Source organism: Falco punctatus (genome assembly GCF_963210335.1).
Source record: "Falco punctatus genome assembly, chromosome: 4".
In the NCBI taxonomy this organism is placed as follows: Eukaryota; Metazoa; Chordata; class Aves; order Falconiformes; family Falconidae; genus Falco; species Falco punctatus.
In genome coordinates, this window is record NC_137583.1 from 74,802,210 (window position 1) to 74,821,865 (window position 19,656).

Consider the following 19,656-nt stretch of genomic DNA (forward strand, 5'->3'; position numbering starts at 1 on the left):
GTCACGAATGGATAAATAATTATTGATCCAGATTTTCAGTCTAAATTTAAACCTTTGTTTAGGTTTACAAACAATCAAGTAAATTTTGAGCTTTCTTCTGTTATTGCAGGCCCTCAGTTTTTCTCGTTATAGAAAGGGAAAATGCATTGAAATACACCAAGAAAGGTCACCCAAGAAATATAATGTGATAGTCCGTGCAGACATTTTCTGTTTCATTGGCCCAAATGCGTCCTTAAGAGCCTAGGTTTCTCAAATAGTTCAGTTAGGATTGAGTAGGCATCTGACCTGTTGGATGGCACACAAACTTAATGAGTAATTAAAAACACAATCTAAAAAAGCCCCTGTATAAACAGAACCTTTAATCCTTCTGAGGTAAAACAAAGACAAGGAGCAAATTGTCTGTCAAGAAACAGCTGGCACAATAAATCTGAAAAGATCTTTTACTGACAGTAGTCAATTCCCTGTAGAGGAAAACATGCCATGCTACTCTGTGTCAAAATAAGAGTACCTTTTGGTGCATAAAAACTGATGTGATGGAAATTCGGCAAACCCATCCATACTGGATGATGTTATTAACAGCATTCCAAAAATTAAAAAAAAGAAAATGGAAAAAACTAAAACCACCCAGAGCCTTTCCATACATGTCCAAATCAATTTGGGGTCCTCATGAACCCCTTATGAATCCCTTACTAGTACCATTTGAAGTAATTCCCAATTCTTCAGGCTTTGGAAGAGGGACAGTTTGTTCATCAACCAGTTCAGCAAGGTTTGCTGTATCACCAGTAACTATGATGCTTACTGTATCACTATCACTGTTACAATGGTTGGATTTTCTTTGAGGAGCAGAATATGCTAAAATGTGTTGTAACTTTAACTCTGGTACTGCTTTCTTACTGGGAGTTTACCCTGCACCCTGGCCAAAAACAGGTGAGGAATATCGCCTTCTGGAATGCCCCTCTCTCTAGACCCTGTAGAGAAAACTCAGAAGATTTTGTACAGCTAGAATTCGATTATGTGAATGCTTTTTGACATGGCAAAGCATCATTGAGATTCACTTTCTTAAAGGTAGGCATGTCCTGAACTGCTTTACTTATAGCCAGCTTCTTCAACTAGCAATGCAAATCATTAGGACTGGTGCTCATCAGGAGAGGTTCAGTGATACTGATAATACCATTTAAAACACACAGAACAATGATAATGTAATGAGGTTCATGGTTTAGCATGAAAATCAAAATCGCCGTAACCACAGAAAGTAATGTGAAGGTATAACCTTATCTCACTGTCAACATAATCATGGAAAATAATTCACAACTATGGCCTGCTCTTACCCTCATTGAAAGTGTGGCAAAAGATGCAATAACTTTCATCACTGTTAGATTGGAACTATAAATCCTCTTTGGTCTCAGCTCTTAGATAGTCCTCTTGTCCAGATCCTATTCACTTACCTATAATCTCTATTGGTAATATTGCTGTTAAATTCATACATATGATCAAATGTAATTTGCAAACAGCTTAAAGACTTGAGATGCATTTTAAAGTGAACTTCTGAGGCACAGTATTGGTTAATCACTTCCTGGTAATAATTATTTTTATGACTTTTATCCCCTTGCAGCTTTTTAGTTATTTAAAGACCATAAACCACAGAACGGTTTAGCAGAAAAAAGCAGCAGCAGCTCTTTTATAACGTAACATAACATAACATAATATAACATAACATAACATAATATAACATAACGTAACGTAACATAACGTAATATAACGTAACATAACATTTTACTGTTGATTTTGTTAACATTAAAGGATATATTGAAACATTTTTAAAAACTGTTAGGATTTTTAATCATAGTAATCAGCTTCTGTAATGTTCTAGTTTTCTGTTCTCTGCATGTCCTTTATTATATCATCTATCCTTTTAAGTTAAACTACTTCTGCCATTGACAAGAGGAAAAACCTGTCCATTTCTTTGTTAAAATTAAGTCTTCCTATTCTTTCATTTATGAAGGAACCATGTCATGTATCTGAATTTCAATGTGTGAGTAGGAAGTAAGATTATTTTCACATATATAATATTTTTTTCATTATGTCAGGCTAAAAACAGCCTTAGAAGTGTTATTCACAGCTCAAATAAATTATCTTAATTCATTAGTTTGAGAAAAAGATGTTACAACATGTGAAGCAGTGAGGGATTTAAGTAAGAAGAAAGAGAGAGAGTCAGTATCTTTTTTTTTTTTTTTTTTTTTTTTTTTAGTGGAAAAGAGAAGTAGTTACTACTTATGGTACTAAGTGGTATAATGCAAGACAATTGCAGTATGCCAGCAGACCAGTGTCACATATTGATTCCCTGACATTTAATATTAGAAGGAGTTGTGTACTTTAATTCCCAAGTATGTCTTACAAGGATATTTTATAGGCTCGCTTTTAGGATTAGGAATGAGAAAATGCAGATGTAGTAGTGTAAAATGTTCTGATATTAATAACTTTGTAAAAAAATTGAAGGTAATAATAAATATGTATATATATATATTGCAGCAGGTATGCATAGCTAAATTTTACTCATATTACATTATTCACACTCCCACATTATATTCCACAGTTTAGTACAATTACACATTATTTTACCACTGATTGAGAACAGCTTATCCTTGCCACTGTTTTGAAGGAAAGTCGGAGGTGCCAGGAAAAGTTGACATATGTAGATATGAGAGACAGAAGCCACAAAGATTTTTCATTCTACAAAAGTATCTCCAGAAGCTACTGGAACTTACATCTTTGATACTGTCCTATCTACTTGGTCCATGTAGCGTATGGAAAACTCCGTAATACTTGTCTGTGAAACATTATGTCCCTCAAGTAAGGGATATGTTTCTTACCAGAACTGTGCTGACTGGGTTTGTCTCCAGAGATTTGACCGCAGATGAACAAGCTCCTCTAGGGAGTCTGAAAAGACTATGAACAGACCTCTGGAAAGTAGCTGTGAGAATAGACTCAAAGGGAAGAAAAAAGCTTTCCAAAGGTCATGGCATTGTATGGTGGAATCAGTGAGCCACAGAAAATAACTCCTATCCAAGAACAGAGCAAGCAGAACACTTCAACAACTCTGGGCATGGAGAATTTTGGAGATCCTATACAGGCAAACAGGAGAAAATACAACACTGCCTACTGGTAGTATTAGACACAGATGATGTGATTAAAGTGAGAATAAAAGACAGAACTCCTTCAGGGATCTTTCTTGAAGATGTATCGTTCCTTCATTCCCTTTGCTCCTTAGATGAAGTGGGAGAAAATAATAATTCATAAAAATGCCAGGTTTCTTTTTTTTTATTTTCATTCCTTGATGGGAGATGCTAAGGGTTAAAAAAAAGCTTTTTTGTTCATATGATATTATAGAAAGCATTTATTAGGTGTTTTACCAAAAATAAGTTTATTTCTAGTATCCCACAGATGCTTTCTCTAAAATTCTCAACTGACAAATCCCCATCCTGCATTTAAATACTATGTAAAGAAGCAGGATTGCATCACCTGTTTCCATGCAATAAATATTTCCTTTCAATAGTTCTTTAAATGACAAATATACAGGGCAGATGGAGCATTTGACCTATTGATTTACCTAAAATTTAATGTTTTGACTTACTGACAAACTGCAACATATTTGTAAGATTTAGTAATAAAATATTAGTGTTCTTGCCTGTACTGGGTCTTATAAACATAGTTTTGCATGAAAAAAATACAATATTACTTAGTGCTGTTTGACAAAAATTACCTGGATGGTGTAAATGTCATTGCTATATTCCCTTTAGTAAGCGAATTTGCACTGAATGAAAATATTTGATCTTTCAGATATCTCTCACATTAGCAACGATCAATCTTGTGATTGATGTGGTTATGCATAATTCTAAATGTAGTCTGTCAGCCCTTGAGAAACTTGTGCTCTTTTTCATTTACAAGGATCAATCCAGTTTAGTAAATTCTTTCCAAATAAAAACATTTCTCATTGTTATTTTGCTGACAAATGCAGATTTTTACACTATTTAATTTGCAAGGATAGTATAATGAACACACTAGATCCTAAGGTGTTTTTCAATAACTTTTGTTTAAGAAAAAATGAACATTTCTCATTTATTTTAAAAAAAATCATGCATGAAAAATCCTTATGAATTTCTCACCAGATGTTTTATGGGATAGTTTTCCTTGGATAGCTATTTATGTACCTTATAGTTTACTTTTACATAGGTGGTTAATAAAAAACGCACCCAAAGCAATTGTGGAAAGAGATAAACAGTACTTGAGGTATCCAGACAACTTTTCAGAGATCATTGGAAGAAGTCACCCAACTAACCCTTCAGCTAACTTCTTACAAATGCTGATGAAGGATTGGCTTAATTTTTGTTACCTTTGTCTCAAGATAAAAAAAAAAAAAATCTCTATTCATTTTACTCTTGTATACATTACATATCTTCTTGATTTGTAATACTATTTGACAGCCAGAATATTTCTCTACATTCTTGGGAATTTTGGAAAGGTATCTTCAAATCCAGCAATCTTTCATAATTGTATCTGCTCAAGATCTTTGTTCAACTCCTGCACTAAATATAGAATTTTGACAGTTTGACAAGTTTTAATAGACTACTTCTTGTGCTTTATTTTCACAATGTCTGTGTTGGTAGCTAATCAGCAGTTGGACTGCAACATTTGAATTTTGTTTGTAAAGGTTTGTAGACATCTTGCTTCATAGCCTTAAGGACTAGACTTTGATTTTACAAAGCTCTGTATCTCTTGGGCTTGTGGTGGCATGACATCATTGTTGTCCCGCCCAAAGCAAAGATTAAGGAGCAGTAGAAAGAATTGCTTTCTGGTTGTATCTATCACTCTAACTGATTTAATACTGTCTGAGACTTGTTACCCAAACTTTTAGATTGCTAAACCTAAAAAAATATGAATCCTCTGAGCTATGATGTTCATCACACAATAACACGGAAATTTTTACTATGGCATAGAGATCCATAAGATTTATCACCAGACATCATGATTTATTTAGTTGGTTAGTTTACGTTTTGGTTACAGATTTTGGTAAAAGCATATATTATGTATGGAGGGATGAGCTTGTTTCCATAGATGAGTTTCTTGAAGATAAGAGGTATTAGTAACTTGAAAACCTAATTCATATATCTAACACTGGAACACAAAAAACTTTCACATTTCAGTATTTGCACACCAGACCTGCTGTCTGTCTGAAAAGATACTGAAAAAGATTTTGTATAGCACTTTTTGACAGAATTATTTTTTCTAACCCAGAGTCTGGCTAAGGGCACCCACATGTGAACTGCCCGGTGTGTTTTCCCACTCAACACAAAAGACTTGAGGAGGTTTCCAGGTACATCTGGAGACTTCTCATTTGGTTATGACCCTGTTGGGTGGAAAGTTCCATTCCTAATAGTGTTAAACAGCAAAACAGCAACACTTATTAGTGAACTGACTTTTTTGTGATCAGCGAAATATTTAACAACTAGAAGTTGAATAGCCTCCTTTGTCACAGAAACTGGCAACACACTTCCATTAATGGAATAGTCCAGTCTTTCATTAATTTCATTCTGTATTTATGCCTTTGATAGCCCATCCATCTTTTCCACACTTTCAAATATCTCACAAATGCATACGTTCTCTACCAACATCTGAAATTTCAAGAACTGGAGAATGAAACCAAACATCAAAAGCATGTCATTAGTGTTGCAGTCAGGATTGCTGAGACATCTTTTAGCTTTGTCTCAATATAACTTGGAGTGGCACAGGTATGGAAATTATAAGTACTGGGAAAACAAAGTATCCTAACATTTATTTAGATAGTATAATGTAGTTTTGAGTGATGTTTTGTTCATTGTTACTATTGTTTCATCTGGCTAGATTGAAAAGGATGCACTTGACATGTTATTCTGTCTTAATTTTCTCTCAGTCTCTACAGAATAGTAAAAATTATTTTGCTTGTTTCAGAAATGCATTAACAGAAGTTTAAGCAGCTCAGCCATTCAGCTACTTACAGTTGTGGTGCTGAACAAATGTGGATGAATGACTGAAAACTGAAACTTGACCTGTAGGAATAATTTATCTGAGTAAAGGGCATGGGTGTGTAAGCATGGAGTTATAACTTAATTTTCCCCATGCTGAAAGCACTTAGAGCTGCTGGAAGCAGCACAAAATAGAGACAATTTGCTAAAGATAATGGGAACAATACAGGTGATGGTCACATATTATAAACACCTAAAAAAGAAGGAAAGCATTTTTACTGTGACATATTCCACTCTCTTCTAGTAGCATTTTTGGTATTATTAATTGTATTAATTGTTTAATATTAATTCTAAAAGAATTTGTAATGAAATTTTCTATGTTTGTGCAAAGTAATCTGCACTGAATTGTTACTCATGGGGGACACTTTCCTTTTCCAAACAAAGGCACAAGCTTGCTTGTTGTGTTTCAGAAGTTGCACTTTCTCTTTTTTAAGTTTTATTTTCTACTTTGAATTATTTTCAAGGTTAATGAATTGGAAATTACTTTGCCTTTTCAGTTCCCAGAATCTAACATTAGTGGAATCTCCTGTTATGTGAAATATTGTGGCAAAGTGTAGGCAAAAGAGCTGCAATGAGGGAAAAAACATAGAACATTTTTGCATGTGGATTTCTAATGTCAGACAAAGACAGATGTTAAAGGCATTGATTAATACACTTGCAGTTGATTCCGTTTGATTTACTTTCATTCTCCAGTAAGACATAGTTTTAAAGGCAATAATAGCACAGAACACTGTGGTTAATTGTGTGTTACAGCTTCTAAAATTGTGTACACGATTCATTTGGAGGTCTTGTAATGTACATGCACAAGCCAAATAAATTAAAAATAAAGTCCTCTTGTTAATAATGATTTTTTGACACTTGGCACAGTCTTTTGTGTTGCATGAAAAAATAGACACACAGCTGTTAATTGACAAGGTAAGTAATAATCCTTTGATTACAGTAGCTAAAGGCTGTCTTTTAATGGATTTTACTTGTCACTTTTAATTCTTTTTAATCTTTGTCTGCATTTCATTAGAACAGCTTTATCATTCTGATGGCCCTCCTGTCGTTATTCTGATTGAGTTAATGGGTTGTCGTCATACCACGGAGCTCCAGTATAAAATATAATAGTGTTATATTTATAGTCTTCAGGGACATTTTTAAGATGATTGCTTTGCCAATCAGCTTTTCTGGTTTTACATAGTACATTATTGTAAATGGAGTGCTGTATTTTGCTTTCTCTTGCCTGGTAGGTACTCTGAGCAAAGCTTCTGTCTTAATCTTCCATGACTTAATCTACCTAGAAAATTCAACAGCCAGTTGGTGAGGGAGCTACAAAAGGTCTGTTACAATTTTCTGTCCTGCTCTTCAGCAGCTGAGGTTTAAAAGCTACATGCCTGCACTGCAGTTTTCCTAACAGATGATACAGGTACTTGAATATTACTCAAAAACTTACCCGAGGTCTCATAATGCAGCTATTAAAGTGGATTTGTTGCTATCTTGTGTTCTCAGCTACAGCTGTAGAGCTGAAGGATGCGTGATATTTAGGCCTTTATGCTTCATTTACTTATCTTTGGAAAATGTAGTGTTCAAGGTACTGTATTTTTTCCATGTTACTGAGAAGTCTGATAAATTGCTAATAATTTTAAAGATAATACCATTTAATGGAAGAAAACCTTGTTAAATAATTGTGGAACACATGTTGGGCAGGTCATGATTACTTTTTCAATTATATTATTTAAAAATTATTCTGGTTGCATATATAATAATGCTTGGGTGGACAAGAATATTTGTCTTTTTAGGCTGAGAGAAGCAATGTACCATACAATAAACTATTATAGAGAATCCATTAATACAGTATTGATTAGATCTGTGATACAAGTCCAGCTGTGACACCAAGCCATGCTATTGGTATTGAACTATATAATACTCTGCTGCCGAACAGATGTCATAATTATAATAGGCAACATTTTATGATGTGTTTTTGGAAAGTGCCCTAGAGCATGACTTATATATTTATAACAATGAGTTAATCTTTCCTACAAGCTAGGAAATGAGAAAGGTATATGGAAAAGAGCTACCTAAATTAATACATTTTTCCTTTTAAAATAATTCTAGTGTAACAATTTCATTCCTCTCTTTTCTATAGATACTTGCTAAAATAGGCTGCAGTTTTCAAAGAACATTTGTACTTATATTTATTGTCAAAAAATTCTTGATGAAGAAGCACAGACATGCTGATAATGTATTATATCACTAGGTAAGGTTTTCAGCACTGTAAATAGAAATGCAGAGGACTTTTAAAAAGTGTTTTCCATAAAGAAAAAAGATCTGTTATATTTGGGGGATTGTGAGTTGGTAGCGTTAATCAGCATTTTCTTGAAGAGGGCTACTTACATACCTCATGTTGCTTAAATCTATTACAATGTTAAGTAGCGTAGAAGAAAAATGCTGTGTCTCTTGATATGTATATATTCCTATGTACATGTATGTTCGCTTATGCTCACTGTTCTTGCAATTAACTGTTTAATCAGAGGGGGGGGAAAATTAAATATTTGTTGTATTTTAGTCAATTAAACTTTTCTTTGAGGCACACTTTCATATGCTGCACGATTAGTAGACCTTAAGCATGTAACAGATACCTGACTGTGACCTTTGTTCTTCCGAGTTCCACGGTATTAAATTGCAGATGTTAAAGCTTGGTGAATTATGTGCTGCTGTTGCTGCCACAAAAGACTGGCCTTTTGTTGAAGTTCCAGATGCAACTATATTTAAATGTTCTAATCAGAGGTAGAGGCTCCAGAACAATAACCTCTATGATTTTCTTCTGGAACCACCACGGGACATCCTTTAGGTTTTCTAGCTCTTATATAATTACTATTATTATTATTTGCATTCCTATAGTCCCCAGGAAGCCCAGTTGGGAAGGAAATCCATCTGAGTCCTCCCATACTATTTCTGCATAAGGAGAATCCAGTATGAAATCTTTCCAGCACAGACAAAGCTCACTTTGAAAATTCTGTCCCATGCAAATCATTGAGAACAAGTACAAGATATGCAAAGATGTTTTTGATAGTAGCAACTTTTGCACTTTTTGAAAACCCTTCAAATATGGGTATTTTCAGAACACTGTACTTGGTGCCCAGGCTCTTGTCATCTGATTTTCGGTTTTTTTGGGTAGCTACAGCAAAATGGTTCACATCAGCATTAGTATATTACAGAGAAGTCTATATAATGGCACTCTAAGGAATGGAGAGATTATACCGGTTCGCAGGCATTCCCAATATCTTGTAATTTTTAATGATTTCTAACATTGTAACCAATGTCTAAACTGTTTTCCAATTCCAATATGTCAGCACTTACATAGATTACTACTTGACTTGGATGGAAGTAGCCTCTCCTGTCTTCTATACTTAGTTCAAGCGTAATTGTCTTTATAGCTCACTTAAAGACTGGCACATAGATCTGTATTGATTCATATCTCTTTCTCTCCTCTATGAATTTGCATTTGTGGATGTTGCCAAACAAACTCAGCAAATTTATTATAGTATTTTTCTAGACTGAGTTAAAGGATAGGCAAGAGCAGATGATGGTTTCACGTGGGACCTATTAAAATACAGTGGTCATAGAACTGTAAACGCTTACCAGAAACCTACAAGGCAATAAACTTGCTCCCAGAAATAGTGTAGATTTACTCCACTGAGCTGAATCAGCAGAGGAAAATTCATAAATTTAGAAGTGTTTTATGAAAGATGCATTCACTCTCAAGAGGTCTGCTGGACTACCCTTATTCTATATCAATAAGTGAGGGCTCGTTAACAGAGGCAGATGAGTGGTGAAATACAAAAGACACAGGAAAGAGAGTATGGACATTTAGAATATACTGGGTAGAGAAATGGAGGCAAAAATTGACAGAAAGCGGGGAGGGAAGGGGGAAAATCAGAGAAAGACTAAGATAAAAGAACTTAGAAGAAGTAATAAGAGAAAATATGTGGAAGCTGAAGGCAGCAGGATTTTAACTTCAGCTTAGACTGATGATATTTAATGCCCTAAGTCTCTAGATATCCTAGCAATAGTTGAGCTTATCTTTTTCATCTCTTTTTGCTTCACTATGGGATATAATTAAAGTTGGGCTAAGATAGCAACAAAATTGAATAAATTATTCATTGAAAACCAGCAACATTTTCTAAATAATGTATTCAATAAATAATATTCAACTAAAAATAGGTATAATATGCACACTATTCTGTGCAAACTCAGAGTTGGTCCTTGGCCCCCATTTTATCGTAAGTAGTAGACAGATGTATTTTTTTTAGGGGAGGCAAGCAAGAAATACTGCTTTTCTTTCTAGCCTCACAAGATAGGATATATGAGTGCATTTCACTGTTAGAATGTTAAAGTTCATCTCAGTATCATATTCTAATAAGTAAAAATTAACTAATCCCTTCAGTGGAACTAAGTGGTGGCCTAGACATCAGTGATAATGATATGATTATGCTCAGAAAGAAAGATAGTTCCAACCAGCTAGATGTATATTTAGTGCTTCAGAAAAGCTAGCTTTCAAAACTCAAGTAAAATTAACAGAAAATTCTGACTAAGAGCCAAAAGGTACACAGAAAATTTTAAGTGGAAGTGGATATGAGAAAGGATTTATGGAATAGACAGAAAGCTGCATTGCCTTCCTGAAAAGAACATCTATTTCTATAGTCAGTGGCAGCTCAGTGGCAATACAAAAAACAGCAATTGTCAATGAAAAGCAATGGGGGCAAAGTGGAAGAGTACAAAAATTAACAATTTTAATTAATAATTTGAAAAAATATTTAATAATAACAATAAACATGGGAGTATAAAACGCAGAATACTTAAGATTAAAAATACAGGAGAAAAGGTGGTCTGTTGAGCTACAGCCTATGAGCTTCAAAAAATACATTATGAATGAAATAAATTTTGTCAAAGTTTATATCCTATAAGTAATAAAAAATCACATTTTAAATATATTTGAAATTTATATATATGTATAAAATGATGCAGAGAGGCCAAATATAATTATAGAATCATCTAGGTTGGAAAAGACCTTTAAGGTCATCAAGGCCAGGACTGCAGAGACCATCACCAAACCATGTCCCTAAGCACCACATCTATGCATTTTTTAAATGCTTCCAGGGATGGTGTTTCCACCACCTCCCTGGGCAGCCTGATAAAACAAATGCTTGACTGCCCTTTCAGTAAAGAAATTTTTCCTAATATTCAATCTAAACCTCCCCTGGCACAACTGGAGGCCATTTCCTCTTGTCCTGTCACTTGTTACTTGGTGAAGCAACAGATACCTACATAGAGTAGTGATAAGGTCTGCCCTGAGCCTCCTTTTCTCTGGGCTAAACACCCCCAGTTCCCTCAGCCGCTCCTCATAAGCCTTGTGCTCCAGACCCTTCACCAGCTTCGTTGCCCTTCTCTGGACACGCTCCAGCACCTCAATGTCCCTCTTAAAATGAGGGGCCCAAAGCTGAACACAGTGTTCGAGGTGCAGCCTCACCAGTGCTGAGTACAGGGGGACAGTCACTCCCCCAGCCCTGCTGGCCTCACTGTTTCTGACACCAGCCAGGATGCTGCTGGCCCCCTTGGCCACCTGGGCACACTGCTGGCTCGTGTGCACCCAGCTGTGGACTAACACCCCAATGTCCTTTTCTGCCAGGCAGCTTTCCAGCTGCTCTTCCCCAAGCCTGTAGCTCTTTGTGGGGTTGTTGTGACCCCAGTGCAGGACCCGGCACTTCTCCTCACTGAAGCTCCTACAACTGGCCTCGGCCCATGGGCCCGGCCTGCCCAGACCCCCCTGCAGAGCCTCCTGCCCTCCAGCAGATCAACACTCCTCCCCAGCTTGGTGTTGACTGCAAACTGACTGAGGGTGCATTCGATCCCCTCATCCAGATCATCAATAATCAAAACCTATTTGCATAAAATGAATATGGTGAGCATGAAGGTAATGGAAGTGAGATGACAAAGTGCTATCTGTTCCTTTAACATTATTAATCTAAACACAAATAATGTATCCACACTGTAATCCACAAAAAATATGTGTCTTTTTCAAATGACCAGGCTTAGTACACATATTTCTAGAAGTCATTGGTCTTAAATGGACCTATGAAATATTTACATAAGTGTTAGATGATGAGGGATATTCTAGAAAGCTGAAGGAGTACTGGTGATATGTCAGTATTCAACAAGGGTGGTGGGATATTCCACAAAACCATCATCCAATTTCAATTCTAAGCAAAATAACGTAAAAGCCCCTGTGGGAAGAGCACTGTCAAGATATGCCAATACCTAAAGTATCTGCCTCCACAGATGTTGTTCTCTTCCTCGGTCTTTTACAGAAGCAAACTTACCCTGTCCTGCTTATCCTATCACTACAGATCTGCAGCTTTTCTTTGTGGTTGCCAGGGCAAAGGAAATAAGACTGGTGGGATATGTTTTTCTCCTGGTACTCCTATCAATAGAATACTTGTGGTGGGAACCCATCTTGCTTCCCTTGAAACAGCTTTGGTTAGAGAAGACAATAAATTTAGTATAGTGGCTTGGTTAGTTAATTTTTTATCAAGATTTTTAGGAAAGTATTCCATGTCAACCAAACATTTCTTAGCTAAAGGCAGTTTTTTACATGTATAGACATGGAAAACATACAAAGGAAAAAAATTATTCTTTCTTTATAGTTTTCTCATTTAAATTCTAAAAAAAAATTGGTTTTGTCTTTACTACATAGACAGGGAAACTCATGTAGAGCTATTTTTCAGTTCTGAACCCTCAGTGTAATGCAGGTGGATACATTAACTCATGATTCATATTATATTCTAGTAAGTTAGAAGTGTTCACAATACAAAGTCAAATGTTAAATGGTTTTAGAACTGTCCCTTTTCCTCCAATTGCTAAGGAGTTGGACCTGTTATAATTAGTTTTACATTATCATTTTGGCTTACATTGTACTGCATAAACATACTGTTTAGTTTTACATTAAATAAATAAATATTTTTAAATCCACTGTCAAAATAATCTTGTTGAAAAGTGGGATGATGAAGGAGGAGTTATTGACAGAACACTGACTTGAGATAAACTGAATAAATTGTTTATGGCTTTATCACACAAAAGCATAGTTGCCATTCTGTATGGAAGTCATCACCACCCCACTTGACAGGACTTTCTAAAATAAAATCTATTAAAACCAGGAACATAGAAAGCAATTTAGGGAAAAATATCTGTGTTTTGGCTCATTCAAACTGCTCTTGTTAAAGCATTTGCAATAAATAGAATCTCTCAAAAGTTTCTTGTTCAACCACAATCACTGTAATTGCATTCATTATAATGTTTTGCATTGTACTCATTTGACAGCAGAGCTAAGCAGTCAATATGCTCCTTTTCAGCAGTCTCTGCTGTACCAATCTCATATCGTTAACAGTTGAGACAGATGCACTGTATAAGAATTTCACAATTGTACCAAATGCTTGTTGGCCTCTTACAACCTTCTGTTCACAAGCAAATGCGTAAAACAATAACTACCACGATAACTTCTTGCTTAGCTTTTAGAATAATTTAAATGGAAGAGCTGAAATCTGTATTTCAAATCTAGAAGAAAAAGTGGTATAGCAATGTAGTTTGAAATACATACAAATTATTATATAAAAACAGCAGTTAAAAAATCTAAAATGTCAGTATATGCAAATACACAGCTAAGACACCCAAACAAACTTAACTTTATGTAGGCCATAAAGAAGACAAAGATCCATATTATATACAGTCCATGCTTCTAACTGATATAAACTTTCTTTTATTTATCCATATATCTATCTAACTACATTTGTTTCTCTCTTGTAAATCATTTTCTTTGAAGTTTAATTGTCTTTTATATTTAGAATAATGTTTCATTGAATGTATAAAAATGTCAGATAATAAAGTCTACATAATACATCTGCTTAATGCCACAGCTGTGTTAGGCAAAGAAACAAAGCCTAAGATGCCCTGAAGTGGCAGTTAAGAAAGTCGGTACATGATATGTAGAATCTAAATATTTATATGAGTTTTGAGGTGGTTTATATTTTATAAATTTCATGTTGTTTCTAATTTGTGTGTCTGAAGGCTGACATCATAGAATCATGGGACCACGGAATTATTCTGCATGGAAGAGACCTCAGGAGGTCTCTAGTCCAACCTCTTTCTCAGGCAGGGTATTGAATACCAGTCTGGTATTGAAAATGCCAAGGATATAGAACATGCAGCTTCCCTGGGCAACCTCTGTGATTGTTTGATAGTTCTCATTGGGAAAAAGTTTTTCCCTATATTGAGTCTGAACTCACCTTCTTTCACCTTATATACACTGTCTTTCATCCTCCCATCCTGAACCTCTGTGATGAGCTCTTCTCCTTCTTCCTGATGAACCCTTGTAAGTACTGCTGTTAGGTCCCTCCAAAGCTATTGCTTTCCCATCATGACCAAACCATAGCCCTTCAGTTTCTTACAGGGCAAGGGCTCCATCTTGACCATCTTGGAGGCCCTCATCAGACAAGGAAAACTCTTGTAAGTAGGTAGTATATATCTCTTGAATTGCCCAGTGCAAGAGTCTCCTGATGCCACCATGTTAGGGTGCTTTAGCTTTATTGCAGAAGGACATTTCTAGAACATTAGCAGTTCTTCCTTTGCTTTACTTCTAGTCCCTGTCCACTGGGTGGGTGATGGTTCTACCTATGACCTTATTTTTCACTTTCAAAAACTGAGATTCCATGCAAAAAGAGAAGATGGATGTTTTTAGACTAGAAAAAAAAATGAAGAATTTTCAATTCACATTTTAGCCTAAGGAAATCATTAGGGGTCTTTTGAATTATGTAGAGACATGAAAAAATGTGACGGTTACATGTGTATTACCTAGTAGATTTTTATGACAATTACAATGTATAAATAATATTGGGTTGCTTAGCGTGCTCTGTGTACTAAACCATCTTCATATGGTAGTGACATATTTAATATGAGAATTTTTATGCCAAAAAAAATCCTAGGTAAGAAGTGTTTGCTGTTTTGCTACAGTTTACAGAGGTTTTTTTGCAAATTCTTTGTACATAAAACCAGCTTTTTAGTATTTTGGTGTACACTCAACCATTAAGTAATTATATTTTTTAATAATTACCATAATAGATATTTTTGTTATTATTGATTCCCCAGTTTACAAATTAATAAATTATAACTTTTACGGACCACGTAACCTAAACATAATGTTTCTAATAGTATCATCAATTAAGGTTTCACAGGAAATGAACAATATGACAGGAAATCTTTGAATCCATTGATATATTTCTTTTCTTATCCTTTATGCTTTGATCTTTCACTAATGTATTTTGGTTGCGTGCAGTATAATTCTGAGGAAGGGAGACTTTTTGTATCTTTTTGTATATGCAGTATACCATGTAGGTTTATTTGTAACAGTAGTTGCAAAACCATTTATAAACTTATATTAGATCCACAAAAAAAAATTATTCTCAATTAAAAATAAATCTTTGCTATATATGATAAGCTTGAATTTTAACCTTATACTAAAACAATAATCAATTATAGTCATGGCTTGTGGTCTAAGAGCACGATCAGTTTCTTAGATAGGTGAGACGAGATCATCCTTTTCATTTCAACTCAGAAAAGAATGCACTTGAATTCAATCACAGAGCAATGGGCAATATCAGACGAGAGATACAGACACAGAATCACTCAGCACCATGGTGTATATTTTTAATAGAATACCCCTCTCCGATGTTAAAGAAGCAGAATAATGAACATGTCCCAAATGGCTGTACTAAAAAGTGTGAAACAGAGCCAAAGAGTCTTCTAAATGGAGAATGAATTTTTTTTTCTGTTTCAGAAACACTTTATACTGTGTTCTTAGCTGCTATTTTGATTCTTTCTGCTTTATGCAGGTATATACCTACAGTTGCATTGTTGTGTGTGTTAAGTTCTATGAGCAATAGAGAACTATGATTTGTGAAATGCCTATGTGCTTTATGCCAAAAAATGGAGTTCAGACCACCTGTCATATGCAATCTTAGTCTGTGGCTATGAAGTTGCAAAAGTATGTCTCTCACTTAGTTACTGGAAGGACTGTATAAAATTAATGAGCAGCTCTCTTTTCCCAGGGATCTTCTTAAGTACTTAGCTAACGTTTTAACTTTTTTTATGATTGCTTAAAAAAAATGCCATTATATAATTAGCATTGGAAAAGTCAGTGAAATCTAATATTTTTCTTTTAGAATAATTCAATGAAGGTAGTAATAATTTTCATATCATATCTGTTATGGGAAATTTCACTGAAATTTACTCTTTGCATAGACCAAATTTATCTTCACTTATTTATCCTTGAAAATGTTCTTTGCCTACAAATTTGCAGAACAAATATGGAAGAATGATAGGCTGGACTGAACTTTAGCTGACTACATTTGGGCACAAATTTGTGGCTAGAGAAAGACCTAAAAAGTCATTTATTTCTCAAATTCTCCTCATTAGGAACAAGTTTCTGTAGGCATCATTCTTTCTTCACAAAACCTACCTAAGCTTTCCTGTGCAAGAACACACTGTTCTTCTGTGTTTATGCCAGATTTTGGTTAAGAGTCTTGAGTACTACTGCAATATAAATAATTAATAATTAGTATTATTACTATATTAAGAAGCAATGTGTTTATGATGTTGTGATTAAAGCCTGGCATCACAAACTGGCAAAAAATATCTGTTTTTATTTACTATTTGACTTGCTCTTCAATGTGTCATTTAATACTTACAAACAAAATATTTGTTCATCTAATTTGATTTGGCAGTTGCATACAGTACAGATTATATAAGAAAATAGAAAGAGTGTTGCCAGTTTGGTAAACAATTTTCATGCGAAGTTTCAAAACCTTAGTAAAATAATAATGTCAGAAACACAAAACACTACTAAAACCAAACCCACAGAATTGAAACTTTGGGCTGTGGCAATAGACAAACTACTCGTGGTAATAAATAAGAGAATCAATGTAGAATTTTTCCCTGTTGAGAATTCTACAGAGAAAAAATATCTGCAGTTATTGACATGGATTAAATATTTATTTAAAAAAGTGTCTTGGAATCAGGCTCTTTTTCCTAAAGCTACTGGGTATAGGGAGCTATTAAAAAATACTTACTCTAGGTTTTAGTTGGTTTCAGAGAAGCTATTCATTCTGCTAGAGAATGTATTGCTTTGCTAACATATTGGAGCTATGGTTTTGGCCAACCTGCTCATTAATTTCTAAGCTTTTATGCACGTTGTTCTCAAATATGCAAATGTTGATTAGATTTTTCAATGGAAAATGGGCATTTACATGTAATTGATGCAAAATACCCTGATGACAAGCTCATTCCAGCTCATTATTAGTTAAACATTAAACAACCCTGGAATTTTAGACTTTGCAAATGCGTTTGCCACTGCAATCATCCTCCATTTGCTCCAGCATGATAAGGGATGATCAAACAGCCATTTATGAACAACTTCAAGAAAAGCAAACAATAAGCTATACAACTCTCCAATTATTAATAATCTTCTTCATAACATGCATACTGTTTTAAAGAATATCTTTGCTACACAAGTGCAATTTCATAGTATTTATCTATTTTTTTTTTACCATTTAATCAAAGGACCAGTGCTCATAGACCTGTTTTCCAAAAAATTACTCATTCTTTCTGATTAATTTTACAATATATTACTTCACCGAAAAGTTATATTCTCTAATGCAGGATGGTGCCTACACACCCTTTTTGATATCCAGCTCAAAGCCATACTCTCCTGAGTGGTTTGTTCCTCCTTGCTTAGTACCACTACCTGTGAACTCACCTATGAAGACACTGGCAATATACCAGAATAAATGGGGACGTTTGGTGTGCTTTGTCTCAGTCTCTACCTACAAAGACCATTAAGTTTCCATATTATGTGTTTAATTTTGTTATCATTGAGCAAATGAGTATTAAATTATTATCCATTATGAGCATTTTTGCAGTCCTGATATTAAACATTTATGGACATCAAAGTGTGGGCAAAAATGTTGAGGTGACCTGTTTTACAATATAACCATCCAGAAAGATCAGTAGAAAACTTGGGGGGAAAAAAAAAACAACAACTTCACAGTTGTTTTCACATAGAAAGAAGGTGATATAATTCCTTACAGAGGGTCAAAATTAAGTATTGGTAGATTGTGGAACTGGTTGTAAGAGTATGAAGGATATGAAGGTTTACTGAGCTCTAGGGTTAAAATATAATTAAAAGACTTTTCCAGCATTAAAAAAATAAACTAACTGAGAAGGCAGTTTTGATAGCCATCTATAAAGCTTAGCCATGGAGTGGTAAACAAAAAGTCATCATCTCCCCACAGGCCACCATTACAACATGACATTCAGGAACAGCGCTGAAATAGTGGCACAGAATCTTACACACCTTTAGTGGGGAAACAAAACAAGGCAAACAAGAATCCCAGAAATGGTCAATCTCATTTAACTTTGGTTATCTAAAATCAGGTGTCTACTTTTTTCATCCCAGACCCTCAGTATTAAGGACATTTTATCTCCTCGGCTTTAGGACCTCTATCTTACAAGGGCCATTGTTCACATGAGAGTTGTTTATTTTTTGGCTCTAAAGGAATTCTGAAGTGAGCAGGCCTGGCTAAGACCAAATCTAATTTTTAGGTGGTTGAATCAGAATAAATCTATCCATGTAAGATTAATAACAATTCACTGGTAGTAAAGCAATATGTGGAGTGAATTTTCACCATGGGTGTAGAGATGTACCATTGAGGGCTAGTGTCAGGACTGAGCAGTTTCTGTTCAGATGTGCACATTAATAGTTACATCTTTGTAGGGATTCAGATTTTATGATAATAGAGAAATGTCTGTGGTGGTGTAGAAGCTGAATATCTGTGAACTGGAGTAGTAAATTGCTGTAACACCTGAGCCTCTAAAAGTACGTGCATGTGTATCTGTGTCTGTGTGTGTTATATGTATATGTATATGTAAATCTGCAGTCACCCTTGTCTGTCACTCATTATGCAAAGTGTAGATTCAGGAAAGGGCATAAAAATATTGTGAAGTCCTTGTCATCTCAGAGCATTTCTCTTGACAGAAAAGCTTGATCGGTGCTGAGGAAGAGGAGTGCACCCTGCATGTGAGGTTCAGGGCTCATGCCCTTGGGAATTATGAAATTATCTTTATTATTTGTATTACAGTACCATCTGGGGCTACTAGGCTTGGAGCTGGAGCCTTCTGTGGCGAGTAACATGCAAACAGCCAGAAGGTATCTGCCCTGGATTTTTTGTAATTTAAATTAGAATACAAAGGACAGCAGATGGATATAGACAGAAAGGAGAGGGGGGAAAAAGGAGGAGGGAAGGGGGAACAGACAGTGAGATAATACTATATTAGTAGCCAAAACACCTTCTAGTTTTGCTTTACAGCAAGGGAGAGGCTTCCCAAGCAAAGTGGAGTGACCTCATGACTTGCTGGATATTCATAGGTACCTGCCCTGCAACATATGGGAGATCCTGAAGGTAGGTGTGAAGGTATTTTAAAATCCAAACAACTAAGAGAAAAACACTGA

The 19,656-nt window shown here is 35.1% G+C and overlaps 1 protein-coding gene and 1 long non-coding RNA gene across 6 annotated transcripts in view; one reads left to right on the forward strand and one right to left on the reverse strand.

Moving 5' to 3' along the window:
- Positions 1 to 19,656, forward strand: part of ZNF804B (zinc finger protein 804B) — a 272,987-nt gene that overhangs the window by 161,039 nt on the left and 92,292 nt on the right. The window contains exons 1-2 of one of the 5 annotated variants that reach the window (XR_013927840.1): positions 1 to 7,467; positions 7,551 to 14,246. The exon at positions 1 to 7,467 is cut by the window's left edge and continues 43,881 nt beyond it. The exons of 2 other annotated variants lie outside the window; for them this stretch is intronic. Coding sequence is in view for 2 of the 3 variants with exons in the window: in XM_080385537.1 (XP_080241663.1) it covers positions 7,459 to 7,632 (174 nt within the window). In the remaining variant the exon portion in view is untranslated. Of the gene's footprint in view, positions 14,247 to 19,656 lie in introns of those variants that run through there. 2 more of the 5 variants (XM_080385537.1, XM_080385538.1) reach the window with 2 other exon arrangements.
- Positions 1 to 19,656, reverse strand: part of LOC308063085 — a 384,803-nt gene that overhangs the window by 109,584 nt on the left and 255,563 nt on the right. The gene's annotated exons all lie outside the window — the stretch shown is intronic.